At 48.2% G+C, this 26,359-nt stretch overlaps 1 protein-coding gene across 2 annotated transcripts in view; it reads right to left on the reverse strand.

Moving 5' to 3' along the window:
- The window catches only part of LOC144179439 (uncharacterized), a 114,213-nt gene that overhangs the window by 26,951 nt on the left and 60,903 nt on the right, over positions 1-26,359 (reverse strand). For both annotated transcript variants that reach the window (XM_077707793.1, XM_077707794.1), the window contains exon 2: positions 21,012-22,054. In XM_077707793.1, coding sequence (XP_077563919.1) covers positions 21,012-22,054 — 1,043 coding nt within the window. The remainder of the gene's footprint in view (positions 1-21,011; positions 22,055-26,359) is intronic.

Here is a 26,359-nt window from a genome sequence, read left to right on the forward strand (position 1 = left end):
GGCGCGGGCTGTGTTGCGCGCACGCCGCTGCTCTAGCCCGGTCGTTCGATGGTTTAGGTCGGCTGTCGCCAGCCGCACAATCCGTGACGCCGCAGAGAAACATCCCGAAAGTGGCTAGGGAGTCGCCAGTGTTAATTGTCTTTTCCTTAGTATTTCAAACATTCGTTTGAATTTGGATATAGAATCGGTATTGTTAGCGGGACAGGAAGCCTTTTAATGACCAAACTTGCATTTTGCCTCCACGGTCTCGTTAACTTTCTGCCACCTCCCCAAGTTCATTGCTATACACAGCTTGCAGCATTGTCCTCCTAGACCGAAGTGTTTTCTGTCTGTGTGCCGCTGGCATTGGGCGTTTTTCTGTTTCTTTTTCTCAAGTGTGAGTAATAGATACGGCATGCGGGCGAAATTTTCCCGTCTCCCGGTTAACGGAGCGAGCCAAGCGAACGAGGGGCAGGTAACGACCGAGTCGGAAATTGCGCCCTCAAAGCATTCGGAAAGCTGGCAACGTGGTCATGGAGAGAAGTAGAAGCGCGGAGCGCGAGCTGCCGCTGCCTCGACGGGTTTTGAATCTCCCGCGACCGCTTGCGCGCTTTAAAATGGATTCCGCAGCCAGTGCGGGCAGTAGAGGACGTGGCATGGAAATGACAACATGACGATCTTGGTGGGTAACAAAAATGGCTGCGGCTTAGTTCAGCTAACCTTGGATATGGAAATAAAAAGCTTGGCTTAGTCTGTTTGGTTTTGATTGCGCTCCATTTGATGTAGATGTGCTGCCGACCACGGCTCAACGCCGTTCGGTCCCGTGCAACACTCACAGAAGGAGGCCCGCCTCGCTTTCGTTCGCGGCGAACGCGGCGTTCCTCTTCGCCAGGCGCAAGATGAGTCATGTAGCCTGAGACGACCCAGCGGCGCATGCGTGGGAGGCGGCGGGGTTGGTCGGCTGCCGATCAGCTGAGGGCCCGCGACGGCGCGCCGCTCAGTTAAGCAGAACGACACGACTGGAAACGGGGCCTTGTGCGCAGTGCCGAAAGTGGGCCCGGCGAATCACGTGATTCGCTTCAAGGGGTGTGTCGCAGGAGGTGTGTCAGAGGTCAAAAGGTGAACTTGCGCATCCGTGCGAAACCACTGAACATAAGTAGTAAAGCTTTGCTATAAAAAAAGCAACGGGCAACATGCAAACGATACCACTCAGACGGTAAGAACGCGAGGTACGGTGTACGGGGGATGTGCTAGAAACGTGGTGTTGCGGATTTCTCAAGCCCCAGGGAGGCTTGCGCGTCTTGCCGAGGCTCAAGGTGGACTTGTAGAGGGACGAGATGCCCACGCATTCTTACGTTCTTAAATATCCACCAATTGATTTTTAAGCAACAATATTTTTTCATTTTTATTCTACGTGCCGCACGAATATACCGTGCCGAAGCAACAAATTAATTTTGGCGATGTAGGCGTACAGGGGCGGTTAGAAAACTCGTCACATTCAGTTCCCCTCATCCCAACCCGATTCCGTGTTTAATCATTTGCTATCGTGAGAAGCAATCCAATCTAACGTGCATTTTTGCTATAAGCGAATGCAGGTACTCTCGGCTATTTGTTTACGTTTTGCCGGACATATGCGTGAGGTTTGCTTTGGGTACTAAAGCCAGTGGAACCTGCAGCTCGTCACTTTAATTTGGGTAAGTATGCGTCATACCAGCAGTTTTAATATTCTGTTTAATAGCGCTACCTATACATCCTTCACGTCGAACGTTTCTTTCACTTTGATAGAGAGCCTGAACAGACACGGACAGACAGACAGACAGACAGACAGACAGACAGACAGACAGACAGACAGACAGACAGACAGACAGACAGACAGACAGACAGACAGACAGACAGACAGACACAAAAATATTCGGGTTTAAGTAGCCCAAGAGAGACTACCGTATTAAAAATTGGCCGCGTATCTGCTCCTTTCGTTCCAAATGTCGTCAAAAGACGATAGTCTTTATCGACTTTTGCCAATTAAATGCCTCCCTTCGCTTTCCCGCTGACCTCTCATGTTGTTCCTGTTGCGTCGCGCTCCTCCCAAGGTAAAGACGCCAAAAGTTTGTTTAAATCATTTTAAATTTCCCGCGTTCCCCTGTTCCAAACCGGGTGTCTCGATGCCAACGCTGCCGTACAGCGAAGACGCGTGTGAATCGAGGCGCCCTATTTCAACGTTTATAGAACCGCGTTTCCCTAGTCCACGTGCGTTCCAAGCAGAACGTGGAACCTATCTAGTGGAACATTTCGCAACTCTTGCCACTTGATTTCTTCAAATGCCGCCAGAAGCTATATGGCGCGGGCGACAGCAGGCGACGGCGGAGTGATATTTTTTTCTTCAGTTGATGAAGTATTAATTCTCGCCAAAATCAAACATGTACGATTTTTTATAAAGGAACGCTGCAAATATTACTTCTGTAATAATTTGTTGTCTTATATATGCGTAACGTCTTGTTGTTCTTCAACAATATTGACATGTATGAACATTACACCGGACTTAGACGGGCACATTTAGCTGTGACTATATAAGACTATTGCGCAGGCATTGTTTTACTTTGGCCGGGTTGCAGAATCGAGTCACAGACAGACAGACGGACAGACAGACAAACATACAGACAGACCAAAATTTCTGGGTTTAAGTAGCTCAAGAAAGACTATCGTCTTTAAAAACCCAGGGCGCGTAGTATCCACAAATGTTCTGGCGTTAAAAGAAGGCGTCGCCGAGGCGAGAGGCCACCCCGACGCGGCTGTTTTTACGGCAGCAGACAGCCGCGGCACAGCGATGGCGATTGTAGCAATTCAGCGGCCGTCTCGGAACGCGCCGCGAGCAACCGGCATCCCACGGAAACTGAGCCGCCGTCGCCGACCCGGCTGCCGCAACCTTGACACTCTGTGTGAGTGAGTGACGTAATTGGGGCCCTCCGCTGCTGCTGGTGGTGAAGACGTTCAGGCGAGACAAAAGGGGGAACCGCGAAACAAAAGGAAATAGGGCCGCTCCCGGGAAAGAAGACGCGCTGCGCCTGTAGGAAGAACGCCGCGAGGAGCTCGCTAGAAAGTTGCCGGCGTCTTGGAGAGTGAGGGCGAGGAAAGGAGTGGAGGGGAGCCAAAAGAAGAAAAAAAGAGAGAAAGAAACAGGGTCGACGAGACCACCGAGCCCATCATAAAAGTCGCGCGGCAACTTTTAGCAGCTGGCGGCGGGGGGAAAGTTGGCCGCCGCATTAGCGCGGCTATAACGCGAGGACGTAAGTACAGCGCGTACGAGGCGTTCGCGTGCGAGTATCCGAGTGTCCCATCTGTGTATCCGGGAGGCTCCGCTGCAACGTTTTGAAGATATAAAGACTGCCCCACGAGCTGTTCAATAAAGCCGTGTAATAAGCACGCAAAGCAGGTGCAGGAACAGGAAGAGTAAACATACCAAGTGGCCGCCCTCGTCAGCGATATTTCCCTTTTTAGGGGAATGGTCGGCTGCAATTTCGGCGGAATGTAAAAAAACAGAATCTTATGAGGAGCAGGGAATTTCGAGAGTCGTGGTGTAAAAGGAAACAAACTGTCAGTAAACTGTATCTCGTATCATATATTCATAACACCCATTGTCGGGGCACGTAACAAATAAATGTTATAAATAAAGCGTATTTTAACCCGAAAAATATCTTGATCTCTTTCATACGGGAAGTTTCAACTTAAAGCGTTAGCAATCACAGGAAGAATGCTGTGGGGTACAAAACATGAAATGGATATTGCCTTATCACAGCCCTGTAAGAACTCGCCAAGTACTGAGAGCCAGAGGTAGTGTAATTTGGTTCACGCTAAAGCTCTAAATGGTGCCTGCGTCCACAAGGCTACAAAAACTAGACCTAGGCGGCGCTTCCTAACCTCCTCAATCGACCAGGAAATCGTGTAAAACGTAAATAAGTTGCAAAAGCAGCGCGCACGGAAACGTACAGGGGCCTGGTGAGAAACCTGCGGGGCAGAACGGAACATCACTGGACCTCGTTTCATATTTTTAGAGTAGCCAGAGGTGACATTTGAACATTACACTGGATCACGAAGTTTGATGGAGGAAACCTGTGCCCCAAAGTGAACTCGCACAAGAAGGGAATTGCGAAGCCGCTCAACTCAAGAGAAGGTGCCAATTGTTTGGCAAATTGAAATGCCTAACGCGAAAACGTGCTCCTATAGCTTCAAGTTAACTATATATAGCGTAAACCCCGCTTTGTCCTTTTCCCCTCTCTCTTTTACATCTCCCCTCTCCCCTGCAAACTTGGTAAGGCTTGGAGGGTTGACGGAAAAACGTGTTACGTTGTATCTGAACCTTTGCGTGCGGTAATAATGAGCAGCTGCTCCGCTCTCACTTCGTACTTTCTTCTACCTCCACCACGGGCGCGCCGGTGTAGCTGTGCGAAACCATCCCTGTCTTCTTACAGGTCCCCCTCTATGCAGATATTTGCTCAACAAAAGTGCCCACTCGAGACGCAGCAAATCGAAAAAAGGGGCGCTTGACTGACCGGAATTTGTTGCAGCGTTTCATTTCACTCATGTAATCCATTATATTATCTGGAGAAGGCTCCGTGAAGGTAAAGTCAAAGAAACCGGAACGAGTGTTTGCATTACTCTCAGACAAAATAAAAAATCTGAGGCCGTCTCCACAGACGTGAAATCACGAGAGGGGCAACTCATGCAGTGTATAACTGTATTCTTGGCGCCTTGGCAATTTTGCAAACGGAGATGAGTCCGTTGGGGGTAGGGATATACAGCTTTGCTGTAAACGTCTCGTGTCTTTAAGCACGAAGCGTTCTAGCGCGAGGCCTAAGCGAGTGTCCCTGGGTTTTCTTATTGCGCGTTACAACGCGTTACAACGCGTTCTAGCGCGAGGCATAAACGACTGTCCCGGTGTTTCAGTACCGTGACTATATGAGACGACGGTTACGACGACAGGAGACGCCAACAGTCCGAGCCCTTAAAAAAAGCCCTCGGCGGAGAAACAAGGGGAAGAAGGCATTACGTAATTTGATCTTCTGCAGTACGCGCCTTGAATATCTGTCTGGAGATTTTTTTGAAAGACTAAATTGCCAAGTCCTGCTATTTCTTCTACTAAAGTCAATACCGTGGTGGTATCACCACGCTACAAGCATGGACTTGTCAGTGACAATTGTTCATCCGAGATTTTTCAGCGTGAGTCGCAAGTTTGCGTGGGGGATTGTGAAAGTGAATGTGTGTGTCCTTCCTGGCTCTCCCGCTTCTTCTAACTCAAAATTTTCAACTTCTCAAGACAGGCTGGGTTTCTTTCTAGTCCGGTACGAGCAACTGCAATACAGTAAACAAGAATGTACATTATTACACTGTTCCAAACGTTATGAGGAGGTGTCTTCCTCCGTCGTTCTCGACCGATGTTTTCCGCCGCGAACCAGGCATTGGGTTTGCTTGTTTGTGTTTTGTTTTTACTGCCCGAGCGCGCCCCACTGTGTTACCTGTGTGCCAAGCGAAGCGCGTGTTCCATTCTTTATTGGTATGCCGCACCGGTTGTCTCATTCTGATAAGGAGAGCGTTTCACCCTTACATCACTAGCCTAGAATAATATTCTTTGTATACAATGTTCTGGGTGTAATTGTATGGTTCGAGAAACACTCGCGCTGAAAGATAAATGCCTGCAGTGAGAAGCCGCGGTATTCGAATCGCCGACACCAGAGTGAGTCTGCGCACGTCACTTGTTGACTGCTGTTTCGCGGCCTGTGTATTCTTTGAGTAGTTAGGGGAGCACAAGTTCGCTCCAATAAACTTGTTTTTCCTCCAAGACAGCTGGGCCATCTTTGGCTACGTGACAATATTCTGCCGGTTTGCGACTAAGATGTAAGATTCCATGACTGATGTACCTCATAAGCAGTCCTCACAGCGTTCATCATAACCCTTCCTCCGCTGGGGACTCGGTTATTTTTTTCTTTCAGACAGTCGCTGGAGATATGAAATAGGAGGGCTGGGTTTCCTGAAGGCATCATTTTCTAACCAAAGTAGTTCGTCCTTGGGTAGGCACATTCTTAAAAAGACGCCCGTAAGAATCGCCTACAGTTGCGAGCACCAGAACTTTGTCAACAGAGCCTCCACGGGAATGTGCGAAGGCTGCAGTATTCTGCGGATTCTCAATATTGCCTGCGTGACCTCGGGCAGCGTGCTCGATTACTCCCAATAACGGAGCAACAAAACCCCGCTCTGATTTGTGTTTCGCTGTTATGTTACCTAAAGAAAAAGTTATCGCGTTCCTTATTTGCTGACCGCCTGTTCTACAAAACCAAGAAAAGTAATTGAAGATACACTGGTGGATCTTTAAGAACGCAGGTGCGTCTCACCCCTCTCCCTCTAGCGAACTTGAGGCTCGGCCCCACGCGCGCTTCTTCCTCCGCCTGTTTTTTTTTTTTTTTTTTTTTTTTTTGCCGCCCTGCACCGTCTATACACTCCTTTCTACAGCGCGTGCTAGTGATGTTGGGGTCCCGTGACCTGTCGAGACGGTGCAAAGACAGGTAACGCGCCGCTAGGGCGGCTAGCGCCGCGCCTGGACTTCACGTCACCCGGCAACGTCGCCAGCGTTGCCAGGGCAACTCTCTCCATCCGCTCGTTCTGCTTTCCTCTTTCTCTCGCTCTGTTGACGGATCGAAACGGGGTAGCGAAGAAAATTTGACATGCCTCATCACTGCTCGCGCAATAACCACAATCGCATTAATTTGTACGTCCAACAAGCAATAGGCACATAGAATTCGATCTACTGATTCATTGCGAAATAAGCGGTGTGCGTGCGGAAGGCGAGCGGGATCTCTTACCAAACGTTCAATAAATTCTTATTTGAATAAACCTTTGGTTGGCGATCCCCTTTCTTTAACTGCAAATCTTCTACCTGACGAGACGAGATTTCGTCGAGCCTTCGATATCATACCGCAGCTGACATTCCTACATCTGTATTAGAGTTTCTTAGTCTCTCTCTCTCTCTCTCTCTCTCTCTCTCTCTCTCTCTCTCTCTCTCTCTCTCTCTCTCTCTGCCTCCCACCAGGCAGTTTTGCGATGACAACTAATCGTAGGACCCACAACTCTGGCACACGTGAGGATGGACTAACACTTGAGGGTCAGGGTGGTTATTTATGTTCCCGTAAATGCGCGAGCCACCGCGAACTGCATAAAGAGCCCGCCAGATATACCCGAGCGAATTCTGTATATCTCTACCGCGGGGCGTCGGCGAGGCTCGGGGAAGAGCGAGCATCTTCCCTCGCCCGAAAAGCAACTAGAAATATGAAAAGGGCCAAACTGGCCATGCGCCGCCAAAGATGTCTCGCGCCGCGCGCTGGGGCCGCGCAACTCGCCATTTCTATTTTAGGCGCCGGAGCGCGGTCCGCGCAGGCGTCGGCTGCGTCGACCGGTCTGCCGAGAAAAATGAGCAGAAAAAGAGGCGCAGAAATATGAACGGCCTCCCCGCCCCGGAAGCGAAATTCTACGATCTCTGGATGACGTGCGTACCGAAAGCAAACCAATTTCGCCGCCACGTGACCAGCGTTTAGGAACACTACACAACTTCCCCGGTGGTTAATCTAAAGATGTTGACTGTCTAACCCTATACCCTCACACGGTGAATGCCGAAGATACAACATTGATAAGTGATGCCAATGTCACACTTCAGAAATGTTTATACTTAGTCGAAGAAGATACATCAGTCATAAACCGTATACCTAATACGCAGCAACACATACGTTGTTGTTTATTGAACTTTTGAAAATAAAAAAAAAAATCGCCGAGGCGCTGAAGCAAAGGCAACTGTAATAGTCGCCTGACTAAGCCCCTAGCACCTCACAGCGCAAGCGACAAGAACGGAATCAAGTATTCATCCTTAAATAAATACAAATATTCATACCCACTTTTAGCGTAATAAACCGAAATAATACCTGCTGCAAAGACATAATGGCAAAACACATAAAGACAAAGACATACACGATTTTGTTGCGTTACAAAAGTAAAATAAAATTGCCGTCTAAACACTCCGCTTTTGCAAAGGAAACAAAAATAGCGTAAGCATATACGCAAAACAACACCAAATTACAGAAAAATCTTACACATTACACGAAAATTACAGAAAAATTAGAGGACAATCTTAATTTTCGTCATCTAAATGACAACAATTTGTTTTCCTGCTAAGGCGGCAGACGAGTTAAAAGTTTGCTGTCTTTGAAAATGACATCCAATATCCCATACTGTTGAGTACAGCACAAGCGTAGCCATGCAGCGGCCAACCGTCTGTCGTAAGTCGCTGCGTTATTTGCCTCTTAAACAAACCCTTCCAGCTTGAGCCCACTGAATGCCCCCTCTTTCACCTCTTTCATTCGTCCCTCGAAGCTGTGCAAAAGCTGTAACCGCTCAAGGAAAGAAAAGTCACTCCCCGATTTGTCCAATGAAACAGACAAAGTTTTAACCTGTCACGACATGCTTTTTCCCCAATTGTTAACACAGACAGGCCTTCGGGGATTTTAGTGCTGTTGATATGTACTGCTGCTGTCCTTTGTACAGTGTTGTGGGGCCAAGCCAGGTCAACAAATGTTTGTCATGCAAAGCGTTTTTAATGTGTGAATCTGTCTTTCAATGGTGGCTCCAACAAAACTTACGCTACTGGCGTGTCTTATTCATCCCTGCCCTTACTTTTTCTCTGTTGAAAAACGGAAATAAAGACTATAAAAAGTACTACCACCGTGCGAAGCGTGGAATGAAAATAGCCTGTTCGCATTAGGAATTCGCTGCAGATGGTATAGCCAATTTCCAGCAAAGATAGAGGGGGGGGGAAGGGGGGGGGCAGGATGCAGAGGTTGTCTTTTTCACTGAATTGGAACAACATAACAAAATTTCAAAACGGATTATTCCTAGTACCTATGGGCATAATCTTTCAACGTGGCATGGAATTTCTGAAGCTATATGTACATTGAGGGTGAAAATTCAAAGATTGAAAAGGTTCTAATGAACTTTTCAGTGCAGCTGTACCCATTACTTTCGGCTAAAAGTTTGTTAAACTTGCAAATGTTTCCCAATTCCGAAGTTTCTCCGAGAGTTCCCATGCGGTTGCGAATTTATCGCTGCTAAATTAAATATACAAAAACGTAGCCGCCAAGTTCCACTCCCGCATGGATGCTGGTAACAATGTGTCTGTGCGCGCGCATGGCGCACCACTCCATTCATTATTGCCACAGTTACTGCCCAGTGCGCTCCATCGGAAGGTTTTTGAAATTAAGGCACGCCTAATTACAACATTAACTGCCCGCGAGGCACTTTTCGACTCGTCAAAACTTGGCAACGTAGAATTCTTAGAACGCCTTAGAACGTAGAACGCCTTAGCTAGAACGTAGAACGTAGAACGGCTTAGCTAGAACGGCTTAGCTAGAACGTAGAACGCCTTAGCTCAGTGGCCAAGGCGTTGCGTTGCTGAGCACCGGCAGCTGCGGCCGCTTTTCTGTTGGAGGCGAAAGGCAAAAACGCCCGTGTGTTCGCGATTTCGGCACACGTTAAAGATCCCCAGGTGGTAAAAATCAATCCGGAGCCCTCCACTACGGCGCGCCTCATCGCCTGCGTTGCGTCGGCGCGTTAAACCCTACAATCAATCAATAGAATGCTTCGGCGGGTTCACTCGTCAAATCTTTGTTTGCTTTTAATTTGCAACTAATAGGGTAAGATGCCCATCCCCAGCTTCTCAGTTTCAACTGTTTTCTTTATTTCATTGCTGTAAAATCTGTATTCTCATTTAAGACACATTTGCTCAATTTATATGAACCAATCACACATTACCAGAATTTCACAGTGAACAGCGTAACAATATTTCATTCGGCACTGCGGCAGTACAGCAATTTGAAGCTCTTTGTCCTTGTGGGATTCGCGCTATCAAAAACCAACAATAATCATAATGTGGGCGGTACCGGGCCTAAACGACGGAACAAACAATGTTACGTTCGTCCCTGTAACTTTAAGAAACCATGTACAAACCAGCATAAAAATGTTTTCCTCACCTTCCTTATGACGAATAATAACAACGCGCAGCACGGAATGATGGTGTTGAAAGGAACCCTATTAGCATGACGGAGGCCTAGCTTGCAACGCAACCAGTGCGCTCATACTCGCAAAACTTTTTGAAAAAATAAACAAAGAAAGCTCACACTAACGCGCAGGACTTCAAGGTAGCGAAGCTGTACGCAACATTCACGACCATAAAGAAGGTGGTCGTGAAGGTTGCCTGAAGGTGGCCGTGAAGGTAGTCCGTGCACAATTGCAGCCGATTTGCTTGTTCTTCGCTGCCGCAACTCCCTTTACTCCATCATTGTTGCTACAAGTGTGAGCGTCTTTCATTTTTTTAAAGGGATATTCATTGAACATCACCTTAGAGGGCCGTACGCTATGACGTCTCTTTCTCGTTCCGAGCAAGTGTTGCCCCGATTACGGTGAACGATGGAGTCTTTCTAGTTCCGTGAAAGTTTTCCGTGAATATGGCAAAGGTTGATTGATTGTGGGGTTTAACGCGCCGACGCAACGCAGGCGATGAGGCGCGCCGTAGTGGAGGGCTCCGGATTAATTTTGACCACCTGGGGATCTTTATCGTGCGCCGAAATCTCGTACACACGGGCGTTTTTGCTTTTCGCCTCCATCAGAAAAGCGGCCGCCGCGGCCGGGAATCGAACCCGCGACCTTGTGCTCAGCAGCGCAACGCCTTAGCCACTGAGCCACCGCGGCGGGTAATATGGCAAAGGTTGCAATTTTCTGGCCAATCTTCGCCAATCCCCATAAGTGGGCATGCTTCGCTTTACAAACATGCTGCGGGGACGCTGTGCGGTCGCCGCGAGGCGCGCGATGAGGTGCGCTAGGCGTTTTGTTCGTTTTGTTAACTGCCCGCCGGTCGCCGCGAGGCAATTTCTTGGTATTTTAAGTGCGAATGCACTTTATAAGCGACCCTGAATTCCGGTGACCGCCGTCCGTCCACATAGCAACAGCTGCGGGTGCGCGCGCTCCTCGTCTTCCTTGGCAACGGGGGGAGATGGGCGCGCGCTGCCTGGCCGCTGACATGGCACATACCCACGTGGGGGATTGGCCAGGAATCTCCTCGTCTTCCTTGGCAACGGGGGGAGATGGGCGCGCGCTGCCTGGCCGCTGACATGGCACATACCCACGTGGGGGATTGGCCAGGAATCGGGCATCAGAAGGGCTAGCGCACCCGCTTAAGGAGTACTGACACGAAATTTCAAAGCTGAGATCCGCTCTAGCAATCAAGTACAACGACAACACAAATAGGTGTCTGTGAATAAATGCGTCTTTCTTTCTTTGTAGTTGTGTGTGTGTGTGTGTGATCTCTCTTTCGCGAACATTACCGAACCGCGCAAATTCCACTCATGCATTCGCACTTTCACATTGTTCCCCTCGGGGAAATGCGGGGAAATTTTTTTAACTGACGACACAAAAAAATTACGATTCGCTAAACAGCTTCGCTGTTAAAAAAACCGCGGTGCTACGCTTATTGCCCGAGTGTCGCAAATCTTGCAGAAATAGTGCTCCCCATGCTCCCAACACTGAACAAGTATATCAAAAAAGAGCGATGCCGCGAGTCTTATAAATACCCTGCGCACTTGAAGTTACCGAAGGTCAAATGTGAGCCCCGTTGAGCGAGGTTGTTTGCACAGCAGGAAGCGAACGTGAAAAGCGGCTGTGAGAGGGATCTGCGAAGTATCAGGGATGTCGCCTCTTCTATCTCACAGCACCCCCTATCCCCCGTTTCCTTCTTTAAAGCGCCAGCGTGCTTAGCCAATACAGAATATCCAAGCGTTGCACAGATGTGCTCGCCCATGCGCGTCGCTAGGCGAAAGCAACACCAATCGTCAAGACGCCCAATCGAAAAAATCCGGCCTGTTGTCCGTCCGTCCGTCCGTCCGCCCGCCCGTCCGCCCGCCCGTCCGCCCGCCCGCCCGCCCGTCCGTCCGTCCGTCCGTCCGTCCGTCTGCCCGTCCGTCTGCCCGTCCGTCTGTCTGTCTGTGTCTGTCAGTACGTCTGTCAGTACGTCTGTCAGTACGTCATTTCGCCCGCCCGTCAGTCCGTCTGTTCATCTGTCTGCCACTCGATTGAGCAGCTCCGCCAAAGTGAAAAAAATGTTTGAACATTGAACGCAAAGTACCTATATATAGGCAGGAAATTAAGAACCACTAAAACGGGTGTCACGGGTCATAACATTCGCATTATTCAGGGCGAAGGAACTCTCGATATTTTAAGTCAAAACTTTTAGTAAATGATTGAAGATATCAGCCTTCCTTAAGGATAAAGATACACGTTGCATTGCTTTTTCTATAGAAAACAAAATAAAAAAGTGTCAATGGTAAGAAGGGTGAACAAAGAGGGAAAAGATAATAAAACCAAACACTGGAAATAATTTCCATTCACGCTGTTCAAGCAGAACAAAATACGCAAGATTAAGACGCGGGCGCGAGAGAGAGAGCTTCAGACGAATCCATGAGGCGTCTTAGCATCGACCGCGCTCTACCAGTGAGCGCGCCAGCCTTGCGGGCGCGGGTAAATTAAATTTCATTCCCAAATGTCCTTTGCATTCATCATAAGTGGAGCAAAAGTGGGGGGGGGGGGAATGAGTGATGGGGAAGAGAGAGAGAGAGAGAGAGAGAGAGAGAGAGAGAGAGAGAGAGAGAGAGAGAGAGAGAGAGAGAGAGAGAGAGAGAGAGAGAGAGAGAGAGAGAGAGAGAGAGAGAGAGAGCGAAAGGTGAGGATAACGTCTTTCGAAGAGAGTTGCAGCGAAGCAACGCATACTTGACTGTTTTTTTTTCCACCTGCACATTGCCGTTCTAGGAGTCGACTCGATATTAGTGCTTTTAACTACGGTTTTGATCCGGGTACACGGTGTTGATTCCGCATTTTGAAAAATGCGCTGTGGCAGCGCCCAGCCGACCCGCCCGCTATCCTCGGTCGTCACGCGAGCGCTTCCTTGCACGGCTCCGCTAGGGCGGCCACTCGATCCGGCGGCCGATAATGGAGGCGTAGTGTACGCGTCGTAATGCGCTCTGGCGGATCGTTTCGCCGAAGCCTCGTATGCATGCAGCAGCTCGCGCGCTGAAAGCGGATGCCTCACTGCTGTCGACGAAAAATTCTGAGAAAGGCTGGACTACTGCGAATGCTGATTGCGAGCAAGGCGAAAAAAAGAAAATGCGTGATACGTCGCGATGCGCGGATAATTTGCATTGGCGTATGCCCCTTTACGTCGCTTTGAGCTGAGAGGAGTTGAAAGCTTTCCGAGACATTTATCGCGTAAAGGATTAATTGAGGGATTTGCTCTGTGGAGTTTCCTTGTGCGTCGGCCGTGATTTTGCGGAATAAACGTTCCGTAAGTACTCAGGGGATAAATGAGCAGTTTCCAGAACTTCCTTGATGTGAGCAAGGAAACACTATTCGTAAGATCAGGCAAAGATTTAACCGATATACTGCTCCCACCATGGCATGTACAGTTTAGATCAAGATGCCAAGATCAAAAATTTGATTTTCTTAACCCAGGGAAGGTTCGACTAATTTTAAAGCTTGAAGTACAGCTAACCGTGCTGGGAAATTATTGCTCTTTGTTCCCGCACACCCAACCCATGCTGCCTCCTTCGTCTTAGTCATGTCCTTTACTCGCAGGTTTTCTTCTTACAGATGCAAGACTAAGTAACTGATTGATTGTGGGCTTTAACGCGTCGACGCTTCACAGGCGATGAGGTGCGCCGTAGTGCGGAGCTCCAGATTAATTCTGACGACCTGGAGATCTTTAACGTGCACCGAAATCTCCAACACATGGGCGTTTTCACCTTTCGCCTCCATCAGAAAAGCGGCCACCACGGCCGGGAATCGAACCCGCGTCCTCGTGTTCAGCAGCACAACGCCTTAGCGACTGAGCCACCAAGATGAGCGTTGTAATAACACTAACTAGCCCAACAACATACTATACCAAACTACCATATTTTGTCTCCGTTTTACTCTTTCACCTGCCCACCTCCCAATAACGTTTTTAAGCTTTTCTTTCACATTTCCCCAATCTCCAGCTGAGAAACGTAGATGCGGTAATAAACGGCGGCCGAACTATCTGCTTCAAAACAAGAGTCTGTCTTGTCTTTTAAGTGCGAATGCACTTCTTAAGCGACCCTGAACCTGCGTCCACCGGCGATGTCCGCGCTCGTGCGAATGCACATGGCACATACCCACATGGGGGATTGGCCAGGAATCTCCTCGTCTTCCTTGGCAACGGGGGGAGATGGGCGCGCGCTGCCTGGCCGCTGACACGGCCCATACCCACGTGGGGGATCGGCCAAGAATCGGGCGTGAGAAGGGCTAATGCACCTGCTTAACTCTTTCGCTACCGCGCCTATCAAAATCGATCAATTTGATCGATACTTTTGGGAGCGCCTTTTCATAGCGTTCCAGGCGTTTCTCGAACAAGTAAAGCTGTTCGGAGTTAGATCAGAAAATGGCCTTTCAAAAGCAGTTTTGTTTTCATTTTTGCAACGGAAACGTGATTTTTGACACGCTTTTGAATCACCTGGTTGTGGAAAAGGGGCGTGGTCATCGCGCCTCAAGGCTACCAACGAAGAATGCGTGCAACTCGTAATTACTCTGCACCAGCGCTTGTTTTTTGCTATCAGGGCGTGAATGGGGAACTAGCAAACGATTTTCAATCGTCAGGTTCACGCTCTGACAGTAATAATCCCAGAAATCGGCTGAAAATGTCAAGCAGTGCCTGGTTGCAAAGCTACTTTATGATTTTAGGCAGTTTTATTGCCTTTGCGCAAGTTGTCCTAAGTACTCTGGTAGTTCTACTTACCCCAGGACCATTCCCAAACAGTTTACAACAGTTTCGGTTTCGTTTCTGCATCGCGAAATTCATATTTAGCGCAACTACGCAGTTACCCAACTTCAAGGCTAACTGCCATGGCGCCTGAAGCGTCCGCGACTGATCCTCGAACAAAGCACGCCGCTCCTCATTTCCCCCCACCCTAACCCGATTTCTGCGATAAGAACTTCAGATGCAAGTCAAAAGGTCACACCCAGTCGCCAGATATCGGTTCCGCCGAGGACAGCGCTTCAAACCGGCCTTACACTGCCAGGTGTTCGCCTTCCAGTTTCGTTTTCATGCGAGGGTATATCCGGGTGTCTAATGTTGCTGCTTAGTTGAACTGTCTATTCGGACGGAGTCTCTGATAAGTTTTTGTACTGTTTCATTTGAAAAATGTTAGGTGGCGCTGCAATAGAGGAGGCTCGTTGTGCTGATCTTTTTTAGCGCGCGACTGCTACTCGGCCAAAGATCGCAGGGGACGATTCTAGCTCATCGTACCTCATTTTTGCGAGCAAGGCTACAATTGCGAGTAAGAAGATGATAATAAAGCTCAGCTTTATGTTTTGAGAGATAACTGACCGTGAACGACAACAAACATCAACCACGGCGTTCCGTTTTCAACTTCATGCATGTTTTTTTCTGCATCGCGTGCTTGTCCCAAATATTGTGCTCGCTGTAAATGCAAAGGCAGCCATTGACAAGATGTTTTTACGTTATGTGGGGGCAAATTGGTGCCTCTGATAACGTCAAACCGCCAGATTTATTCCAAGGAACCACCCAAAATTGCACAGTTTGAATTAGAGGTTGGGCTTCACCGCATGACACGAGCACCGTGCGTGCTAACATTTTTTTTTTATATCTGAAAAACTGTTCCGCGCAAGTCGACATTTTTTTTTAGGGTGTGTTTTTGAAATGTTTCCCTGCAAAATGTATATTCTAATTTTTTTCTACTACCGGTGGTTTGATATACACAACTCCTTTTTTATCATTTTTTTCGACAACTTGACAAAACTTTTGATTTTTATATTTTTTTTCACAACTATGATATATGAAAACCTTTAAAAAACTGGTGTTATTGGAAAGGCCGTTAAATAATCTGCATTTTGTGCTCCTGCAATTAGTGCCTAAATATTTTTTTAGCAGAAAAAAAAATGTTTTCTGGAACCCCCCAAAATTGGTCAATTTTCTGCGGTAGCGAAAGAGTTAAAGGAGTACTGACACGAAATTTCAAAGCTGAGATCCGCTCTAGCAATCAAGTACAACGACAACACAAATAGGTGTCTGTGAATAAATGCATCTTTCTTTCTTTGTAGTTGTGTGTGTGTGTGTGATCTCTCTTTCGCGAACATTACCGAACCGCGCAAATTCAACTCGTGCATTCGCACTTTCACATTCTTCCCCTCGGGGAAACGCGGGGAATTTTTTTCGTCTGCAGCACCACGAGCAGCAGAGAGCTACCAGGATAGCTAGCAGGTAGCTACAAAACGTGCGTTGAGGCATACAGGTAACCCGAGGCTACAGACACTATTTCTGTAATGTAAATCGACTTCTAGAAAGTGCTCATATGACCTGAGTGCTGTGACGACTATATCTATTGTTTTCATTTTGGAGTGCATACGAGTTCCTGCTTAAACGATACCCTTTCACGCGGCTCGAGCATAAGATCTAGTTGTTCCGATTCGTATCCACAACACCTATGTATAGCTGTCCTCACGGCGCGCAGAAAATGTAAAAGCAGTCGATGGTTTCTTCTCGCAAGCGTAGACATGGTGACTCAACGTGGTTTTTTGGAGTTTCACTTTGAAAACGAACGTAGGTGTTGGAAAATCTGTACATGAGGTATAGACGGGGGACAGAGTGAAGGCAGTATCAGATGTGCAACAGAGTCGTGGCCAGAAGTTGGGAGGCTGGCGGGTGTTAAAGGGGCATGAAGACGAAATACCAATTCTGTTCATTAGAAATACTGCTTGTGCAGATAACATTAATACCAATTATATCGCAAACTCCGAACAAATAATGGAGATATTAGACAAAAACAGATGAAGCAGTGCGACTCCTTAGCTCCTACACCCGCCACGGTGTCTCAGTGGCTAAGGCGTTGGCTGCTGCTAAGCACGAGAACGCGGGTTCGATTCGTGGCAGCGGCGGCCACTTTTTTTATGCAGGCGAAAAGCAAAAAACACCCGTGTGTACGAGATTTCGACGCACGTTAACGATCCCCAGGTGGTCAAAATTAATCCGGAGCTGTCCACTACGGCGCGCCTCATCGCCTGAGTTGCGTCGGTGCGTTAAACCCTCCAGTCAATCAATAGCCCCTACCTGGAAACTTTTCTGATGACGTCACAGGAGCTTGTTTGTGAGACTGGCGGCCGCCGAACTAACCAAGTGCTAAGACACATGACAAGATTGTACTAAGGGCCTCTAGTTCCGTTTTGATCACATAATTTCCGTGCCAACGTGCAACGTGCAGTTAACAGAATTAAAAAGGTTTTAATGCTTGCCTATATGGCGTCACTCCTAACCATAACACGTCCCTGCAGCGCGAAATTTTAAAGTTTTTAATACTGGTTGCGCTTCTTTGTTAAAAAAATTGACGCAGCTTGCCCCAGTGGAGCAAGGCTAAGGAAACATAAAAACGCGCGGCCGCTCTCCCTTTTTAAGGCCGTTGTACCTACACGGATTTCCGAACTTCAAGTTTCAAGTTGCAAGTTTATTTTGCAGACGTGTAAATTACATGGCTGAGCAGGAGGAAAAAAAATGCAGGTTAGCGGCTTGACTACGCTCCCTTCCCCTGTGCAACATCGGCCGTCTGAAAATTCGCTACCACGAGCTGACCCAAATCGTTTTGTCCGCAGCCTTTCACATACTTCCCAAAGTGGGCTGCATTAGCGTACGCTGTAACCGTGGAACGGGTTTCGCGAACTTGGCGTCTGTACAACGAACTGGGCGCCTGTGCTCCCCAGTTCATTCGCGAAGGGCACAATAATTGGCGAGACCAGCACGCCAGAGATCACGCCACGAACTTCGGGCAGAGTGTTCTGGAAGGTTCAGCTAGGCTGATGATGATGATGATGATTGCTATTGGTTTCCCCTTTGAAGCGGGGTGATGACATGTCATCTTACCAAAAAGGACTAATACAACCATGTTTTACACTCTTGGTTTAATACTAGCGCTGCTTAGGGCAGGCACTAAAGCTTATTAGGCCCGAAATACTTTCTTCTCCCTGTTACAGGTGGTAACTGTCCTAGGCAATATTCCCCTCTCTGCTTTTCGTCCACCAGCATTCTAATCGTCTTTTCGTCCCCTGGACAGCCCTGAAGTTCACTTCTTCTCTGATACCCTTAAATCCTAGGGCTTCTGGAAGTCCAACATTCCCTTCATGTAGATTTGGATGGATACCCTCACATTCTAACACTATGTGCCGCATAGTCTCCGTTTCTTTTCCGCAGACCACACATACCCCATCATTTTGTGAATACTTCCTCACAAAACTCTTAGTTCGCAGGCAACCTGCTCTGGCCTCAAAAAGCAAAGGGGCAGCCTCGTCGCACTTGTCTTCTCCCTGCAAGAAATGTGGCTGCACTCCGAATTTTTCTGAGACTGTCATTTTGTTCAAGCATAATCGCCAGATGACACGGGAAATCCTTGAGGCGTACCACATTAATGATAGGAAAGATAAGTGCGTTAGCCAAGCAAGTGTAATGCTTCATGCAAAAGAGATCATGTATCTCAGGGGCTCGTGAGTTGATTTTGGCGCATGTTTGTTTTTCCATTTTGGCATGCAATGTTTCATCTTGTTTGCGCAGTGTTCTGCGGTTTTTTTGGTTGTTTTTGGTGTTTGGGGGTGTGGTATCTTCTGCCTATATATTTCTTTTCTGCCTAATAAATTTTTCAGTTGTTAGACCAGCGCTTGTCCAGTGTACTCCTTTCTGCGTCCTGTTACGTTTGCGCCTGGTTCCATTCAAGAGCAAAGCACTGCCCTGGGAATTACCGTAGAAATTTTCCTTTCTGATGTTCATCTTCTCAGCCCTGTACATCTCTAACGACGTACAGACGACGCCGGACGATCCTCACGAGGCATTCGCCCACGTGGGCTCGGTCTTTTGTTGGTATTTTTGGGAGCTCCTCACGGGGCGCAAGCTCACATGCAATCGATCTCCTTCTTCGTACTTTTCTGTGGTAACGCTGTACGGCGGAACTAAAAGCTAAGCGGACTCACTTGATCACGTTCCTATGGGATGTATTAATTCATGTCCCCCGTGCTAAAGGGGGGACGTGGCAAGTAAAACTATTTTTATTAATTACGGACCAAGTTTAGTCAAATTAGGAGATTTTATGTAGTTAACTAACCTAATAAGAAAACTTAAATCAGATTAAAAATATCTTCTATACTTTTTGAGTTACCAGACTAATTACCTTCACAGAGCTGTTGCAAGACTGATTAATTAATTAGACAAGAACTCAACAAGATTTTTATGTCGGCGTCACCAGGAAGGTCTATTCCGTGCAAGGAAGCTATTTGATTATTGCGTTATTTCCTTTAGGTATCAAAAAAAGAAAGACATGAGTTTCGCTTTCTCTTTGACATGAGACCATTTCTGATTTCGAAAGGAAGGTGAAACGTTTCTTGTTCTTTTCTTATGCCTGAAGGATATACGTAATGCAGTAATCTAGTAGTTTCATTGCACAAAATAGACATTTCTGATCGCACTGAGGTAAAAATCTTGTTGACTTCTTGCCTAATTAGTTAATTATTCTGATTGCAAGCTTCGGGTAATTAGTCTTCTAACTTAAAAAGGATAGAAGGCATCTTTAATCTGATTTCAGTATTCCTGTTGGATTGGTTAGCTACATAAATGCTACTAAGTTGATTCAATTCGGTCCATAAATAATACAGTAGTTTTACTTGCCACGTCCCCCCTTAAAAAGCATCGTGCAGCAATACCAAAGTTTTACAAATCCATCGAAACGTTCCTAACTGCTTAGTTTGCTTCTTTTAGAAATAAATCCCTTTTTTACTTAAATAAAATAATCAACAAGAAACACATTGTTTTATCCAGGTTTAACTAGATGGCGCTAGCTGTCTAGCAAGCAATGAGTTTTATTTTGTATTTGAGTACATAAGTGACATATACCTCGAAAAATAGCAAATTAGGCCATTGAAAACATTGCAGTGTATTTGGAAACCTTTTCTTATTTGTTGGGTGATGACGTAGTAGGTGCCATAAGAACGTTAACAGGTGAGTTCTCGCTACACAGTTCCGCCGCTAAAGGACCACTGACACGGAACTTGAAAGTCTAGATAACTGTGTAAAACGCTTCTTTTGTATATGGAGATATATCCCAGCAAGTTTCAACAGTAGCCCTGCAGTAGAACATATTTGAAATCCATTTTAATATTCGCGCACATGAGAAAGCTCTGAACGGATACCCTTTCGCAATCGGCGTCAGCATGACGACATTTCCTCCTCCTGTACCTAAACTGCCGACGTGAGGGCCCCCGTGTCGTGGCCAGCGCGCTGGCTGCAGTCGGCGCAGGCTGCTCCGGCGTGTGTAGCACGTCACAGTTTTGGGACTGATTTCATGCTGCCCGGGCTTGTGGAGACTGTGGAAACCACAGCCGGTCTGGACGCCCAGGCACGTGCGTCCAGACCAGCTGTGGTGCGAGGAGAACGGTTACCTCACGAACGCGCTGCTGTCATGGCGGCCGCCCCGGTGTTCATTTTGCCGAAACCAAAACCGACCAAAAGAAACAAGGCTGTAAATATTTATTTACGCAGCGCTCGACCGTCTATAATGTCATCCTAGGGTTAGAGGGCTGTCAGGCACCCCTCCGTAACACGAACATTTCGTGTGGGTGCTCCGGTAGAAAACGTCTTTGGTGGCCGGAATGGAGCTAGCTGAGGTACTGAAGCAGAGTTGTTTCGAATTAAACAAAGTTATATTTTTTTTTTTGCATGGCAATTCTAATATGAGGAACGTAAACGAGCGAAACAAACGGTGTGCAAAAATGGTTCACCAGGACTAACGCGAAATATGCGGGGTGATAGCTGCTGTACTCAACTTTGTAGAGAACGACGAACCGATGCGTGAGTTCATAATGGCACCATTTGCACTAGCCAAGCCACTCACCTGTCACACTCATCTCGAAGTCATCTCCGTCCTCCAAGTGCTTCAAGTTGTGAATGGTCCGCCAGGTGAGCGTCAAGAGTTGGTTCTGCGACAGGTCCACCCAGTCCAGGTTGGGGGCGCCCACAAACATGTCGGCTGGCAGGATACGCAGCTGGTTGCTCGCAAGGAAGATGACCCGCAAGTTTGCAAGGCCGTCGAAGGCCAGCGGGTCGACCACGGATATTTGGTTCAGCTTCAGATCCAGCTCTTCCAGAAGCGGCATCCCGCTGAACACCCGGGGCTCCAGTCGAGTCAGCTTGTTGCGGAACAGGTCAAGCCTCTTCAAGTGAGACAGTCCCTTGAAAGTGCGGTTGCTAAGCTCCACGATAAGGTTGTCTCCCAGCTCAAGCTCTTGAAGGGCGCCCAGTTCGACAAAGGCCATGTCTTCCACGACTTCGATCTGGTTCTTGCCGAGGAAGAGCGCTTGCAAGGCCGGAAGTCGGGAGAACCAGTCCGCTCCGACGCGTCTCAGCTTGTTGTCTCCCAACTCGAGCTTCTCCAGGCGCGGCAGATGCGCTATAGCGTCTTTTTGGAGGTCGAGGATCTCGTTGCCTTCTAGCTGAAGAAGCGACAACGCGGACAGCTTGTAGAAGGCTTTAGTGGGCAGCACGCCCAGATTGCATTCTGTGAAGTAGAGCCGGTCCAGCTGCCCCAGCTGCCGTAGCGTTTCGGTGGGGACAAAGTCCAGCCGGTAGTCCTGGCCGTAGATTGTGAAGGTGACTGACGCGAGCGCCTTCTGGCGCCGGAATGATTGGAAGACGACGTGGTCTCCCGTGAGCGGCTTGCCAACCAGGCAGGTGACGCTGGTGACTTCCGCCTCGAAGTGCTCCGATTCGCAGCGGCAGTACATGGGCTCTTGAGGAGAGAGGTGACACAAGTTGGGCACGCTACTGGAGGCGGCGTCTTCCTCGCCAGATGCGAGGACGGCCCAGCAAAGACACAGGAGGAGGACAGCGCACTTGAAGTGCAGCGGGGCCGAAGGGGCAACTCTCGAGCTTGGTAACCTGAACAACAAAAAATAGACAAAAAGTACGACGAGTTAAGAAAGCAAAAAACGGTGACGCAACCAGCTTACGAGCTACTCGCGTGACCACTGACTACAGTGAATAGAAGAACTTGTAAGAAAACTGCAAAGCATATCATTCACGAAACAAGCTTAATCGCATAACCATGATATTTTCAAACTAGCTAGGACATGTAAACGCGGTTTACGTCAATATTTGGTGCATAAGCTCCCTACTGAGTTGAGGACTTCTCCAGACAACGTACCAGAAAAATGCCTCCCCTCTACTAAAGTTGGAAAGCTAGAAGAAAAACAAAATCCTGAAAGAAAACAGTCTTAAAGGTAGGTAAGAGAAAACGAACCCCGAGCGAAATAACTTTAAGAGGAGCCCTTACTATTTTCTTGGGACACACGTGGCCTCAATCACGCTACCTCAAGCACCACAGCACGAAAGCCATGAAGCGCGCCTGCAAAATTTTAGGCTGAACAGAAGCTATACCAGCAGCCCGAGACAAAAAGTTGTTACACCGCTGGCATGTGTTTTCGACTGCCACATGGCGTTTTGTTTGTGGGGCTAATAGTTGAGGGTGTACACTTTAAAAAATTACCCCACGTTCCCGCGAGGGGAACCCTGTGGAGATGCGACGCATCTTGGGGGTTCACTTGGTGTTTCCGTTGGGTTGATTCTCTAATTTCGTGAAACGTGTGAGGAACGCGTATGATGTATTCTTTATTTAACACGCGGCGTAACGTTAACGATGAAGTGTACGGGTAGTGGATGGTGAAGTAACGGGACCACCGTGCAATTTGCAGCGAAGATCAAGTCTATGCACGTGCCCCGTATCGTTGTTGGGGCACTAGTCGTCATGCACTCCAGCGAGTACTTGACCGCCATGTGACGCACGAACTAATCATGCCTGCGCACGTCCACGTTGAAGTGTCCGGCCAAGAGGAACGGTGTGGTCGAGTTCACGCTGTACTGAGACTCCTCCAACCGGTTGTGCACGTACTCTTCGATTTGAGCGCGTGAGAGGTTGGGTGCGAGGTACACGGTCGTGACCGTAACGCTGCCACTGCCGATGGAGACCGCGCAGTGCTCACCCGTGCTAGATTGGCCCACTGCCACCGAGTGATGTTGTTGTTGTTGGTGGTGCTTCTTTTTCTTCTTCTCGTCATCGCGCTTGACGTACACGGCAACACCGCCTGCAAGCCTCTTAGACGCGCGTGTACTCCATGGGCCTCGTACCTGGCAATGCCACCGCCGCTCTTATAATTGTTAGGCTGCATTCAACGCATCGATGGAAACCGGAACGCCGGTGCTGGAACGACCGCGGCTATGACGCAACGTGGCGCGGCTATGACGCAACACAAAACCAAAACCATCCACTTTAATCCAATCCAATCCAAATCCAATCCAATCCAATCCAAGCCAAGCCAATCCAAGCCAACCCAATTGAATCCAATCCAATGCCCCTCGCGAGAGTATTCGCTATCGGAGAGGAGAGGGGGTGAGCGGCGGAGAGCGCAGCTCGCGCGGCGAGGAGAATGGGGGAGGGGTGTGGACGGACAACAACGCCGTATGGAGGGACAAGGCGAGTGAGTGAGATGCAGTCGCATCTAAAACAGCGTTTACCCTGGTAACATGACATTAAAGGGACACTGAAGTGATATGTAAACATTGCGGGATTACTAGCACAAATTGTAGTCCGGAGTCCCCAGGCCATGTTTCGACCACTCTAGGCGCGTTTACGTGATTTTATTTAGTAGAAAAACTAATTTGAAAATGCTGTCCTCCTCTCTTTACGCTCGCCCATTTTCTGTGGCGTTTTCGTGTGACGTCACGAGGGGATGAGCTGGCAATTGGCTGCGCCACGGCTGCGCTACTGCACGGCTCCCCGGCCGACAGAGTCAGTCGTCAGTCGGCCCAGCGTTTCGTCCGGCCGCCGGCGGGTCGTCGCAATCAAGGAGGTTAAAAAAAAATTGCTTGGTCGCAATTCGTTCGCTTAGTTGAAACGAAGCCAGGACACGTTTGTGAATTGAAGAATGTGCCTTTCTTTACTTGGTTTGTTTGTACACTGTATCTAGCTCCAAGTCAAGGTCGCTTCACACAAGCGCTGCACAAGCGCACATGCGACGCTTCGCTGACTGGTACGCCAGTAGGAAAATATAAGGCCTCTTGAAGGCGGGAGAAGAGTCAGCGAAGTCAATATAGGTACTAAGGAAATAAAATCAACTGATATTTTTACCGTACAGCGTAAAACTAGGGCGCGGGAAGCACTTTTTTGCGCTGGGCGAACAAGCACAGCGGTCAGCAGCACGACTACGCATCTGCGAACGCTTTTCCGTCTACGAAATACAATTGCTAGACGTGAGCTACTGTGGAAACTCGGGCGACGCTTACTGCACGATCGCAGTACAACAAATAGTCACCTAAGCTGCTTGAAATGCCAAAACTAAATAAAAGTGTAAACCGGTTGTACAATATATACCCTATATTAGCAAGTCCTTCGCGACCCGCTCCGTGGCTCAGTGGCCTGGGGCGCTGGGTATGTCACCGAAAATGTTTTGCAAGTCACGAGTTCGAATCCCCGCGGGTATGTGCTTTTTTTTTGTAAGTTAACTTTTTTGTTTTCCACCGATGTTTTCTATATTGAGTTCACCTTTTTTTGGGCCGCAACGTTCATGGCTACACGAACTAGTTCACAAAACGCGCGCAGGCTGGCACTGGCGCGCTAGCGAGTTCTCGTTGGCGTGCTGTTGCCATAAGCACCGACTGCTTGCAGGCAGTGGGCACAGGCCAGAATGAACAGACCCTTGGCCTGGTGCGAACACGCTTTTTACGATACAGGCATGAGGGAGGCAAGCTCCAAATATGGGGGAAAAACGCATGACATTTGGGCGTCTGCGGGTACGCGGAGGGCGTTCATGCACTGCGTAGGTCTCGGCTAGTGAATGCTACGACTACAAGCCGTCCTGGGAGGCTTATCTTGTGCATTTTACAGCCGACAACATGGCAGAAGCGCGGTACGATGATTACTGAGATATTGAGAATGCCCATCCAACAACGCCATTGGTTGTTTTACAGAACCGAAACCGAAACCGAAACTTGTGTGATTGCTAACCTTGGGCATCGTCCAATCACGGCGCCCCTCCTCCCAACGTCACAGCCTTAGTTGGTGCGGCCGCCGCAAACCGCGCATGGTAGTTTTTCTTCTTTCGCGCTTTGTAAAATAATTACCGATTTGTCAACCGGATAAACGATGAAAAGTGTGCTAATTTGAGCCAGTCTACGCAGTGCAAGAAAAAACGGGAGCTTCACAAATTCACTTCAGTGTCCCTTTAAGGGCTCATGAAGACAGAATACAACTTTGTTCTATTTCAGATGACTAGCCTCTGATAACTCACTCAGCTCCATTTCAGCCAGCAAGGACATTGTTTATCTGATAAAACGCAAGACTATATTATTAAATTGTGAAATTTCATGCTTAGTCACGCAGTATGGGCAGGACTGACGTAGTAGACGTATGCACTAAAAACATGGTTATCATTCCGCCAACTTCACATCACAATCAAGAGAGAGAGAGAGAGAGAGAGAGAGAGAAAGAATAACTAATGAAAACCAGCGATGTTAGCCGATCCGTCGGGCTGGCTTGCTACGCTAGATGAGAGAAGAAAACAAAAGAGAAAAAAAAATGTGAAAACGAAAAGATGTCATTTAATGCGGCCAAAAGTTTCAATCACAAAACTCTGTCCAGTTCTGTGCTCCGAAGAAACTCCAAAAGAGCTTTGATTGCACGCGCAGCCTGATTGGGACCCGACCATGGACCCAAAACAGCCCTCAGCTCAAAGCAATCAAGTGATACGATCGAACAAGTGATACGATACGGCCCCACTCCAAACACCCTGCCAAATTTCTCAGCGGTGGGTTTGGTCGACGACCGCCAGTCGCAGAAACGAGATTTTGTGACGTCATAGAAAAATCGCTAAAAAGTTGCGGGGGGTTGGGGGGGGGGGTCACCACTACTTCATGTGTTTTCGTTATTATCACCATTATTTGTTTAGAAGCTGGCGATAAGATTGCTGTCATTATTATCGGGACAAACCAGTCTCTTTAATGCACCAAACTTGTATTTTGTCTTCATGGCTTCAAGATTTCCTGGAGGTGGAAACGCATAAATTCCCCACCGTTCCACAGCGAAGCTCCTCATGTTTTTTAATTAGTTCCGTAACTTGCAACGGGAGTTCCGCTTTTCCCGCTGCTTAGCTACTGCAACCTGCTCCTTTCGCTTGCTTTCTCGCGTTCTCA

Source organism: Haemaphysalis longicornis, unplaced genomic scaffold (genome assembly GCF_048455015.1).
Source record: "Haemaphysalis longicornis isolate Haplotype H1 unplaced genomic scaffold, Haemaphysalis longicornis Haplotype H1 scaffold_4, whole genome shotgun sequence".
NCBI classification, from domain to species: Eukaryota; Metazoa; Arthropoda; class Arachnida; order Ixodida; family Ixodidae; genus Haemaphysalis; species Haemaphysalis longicornis.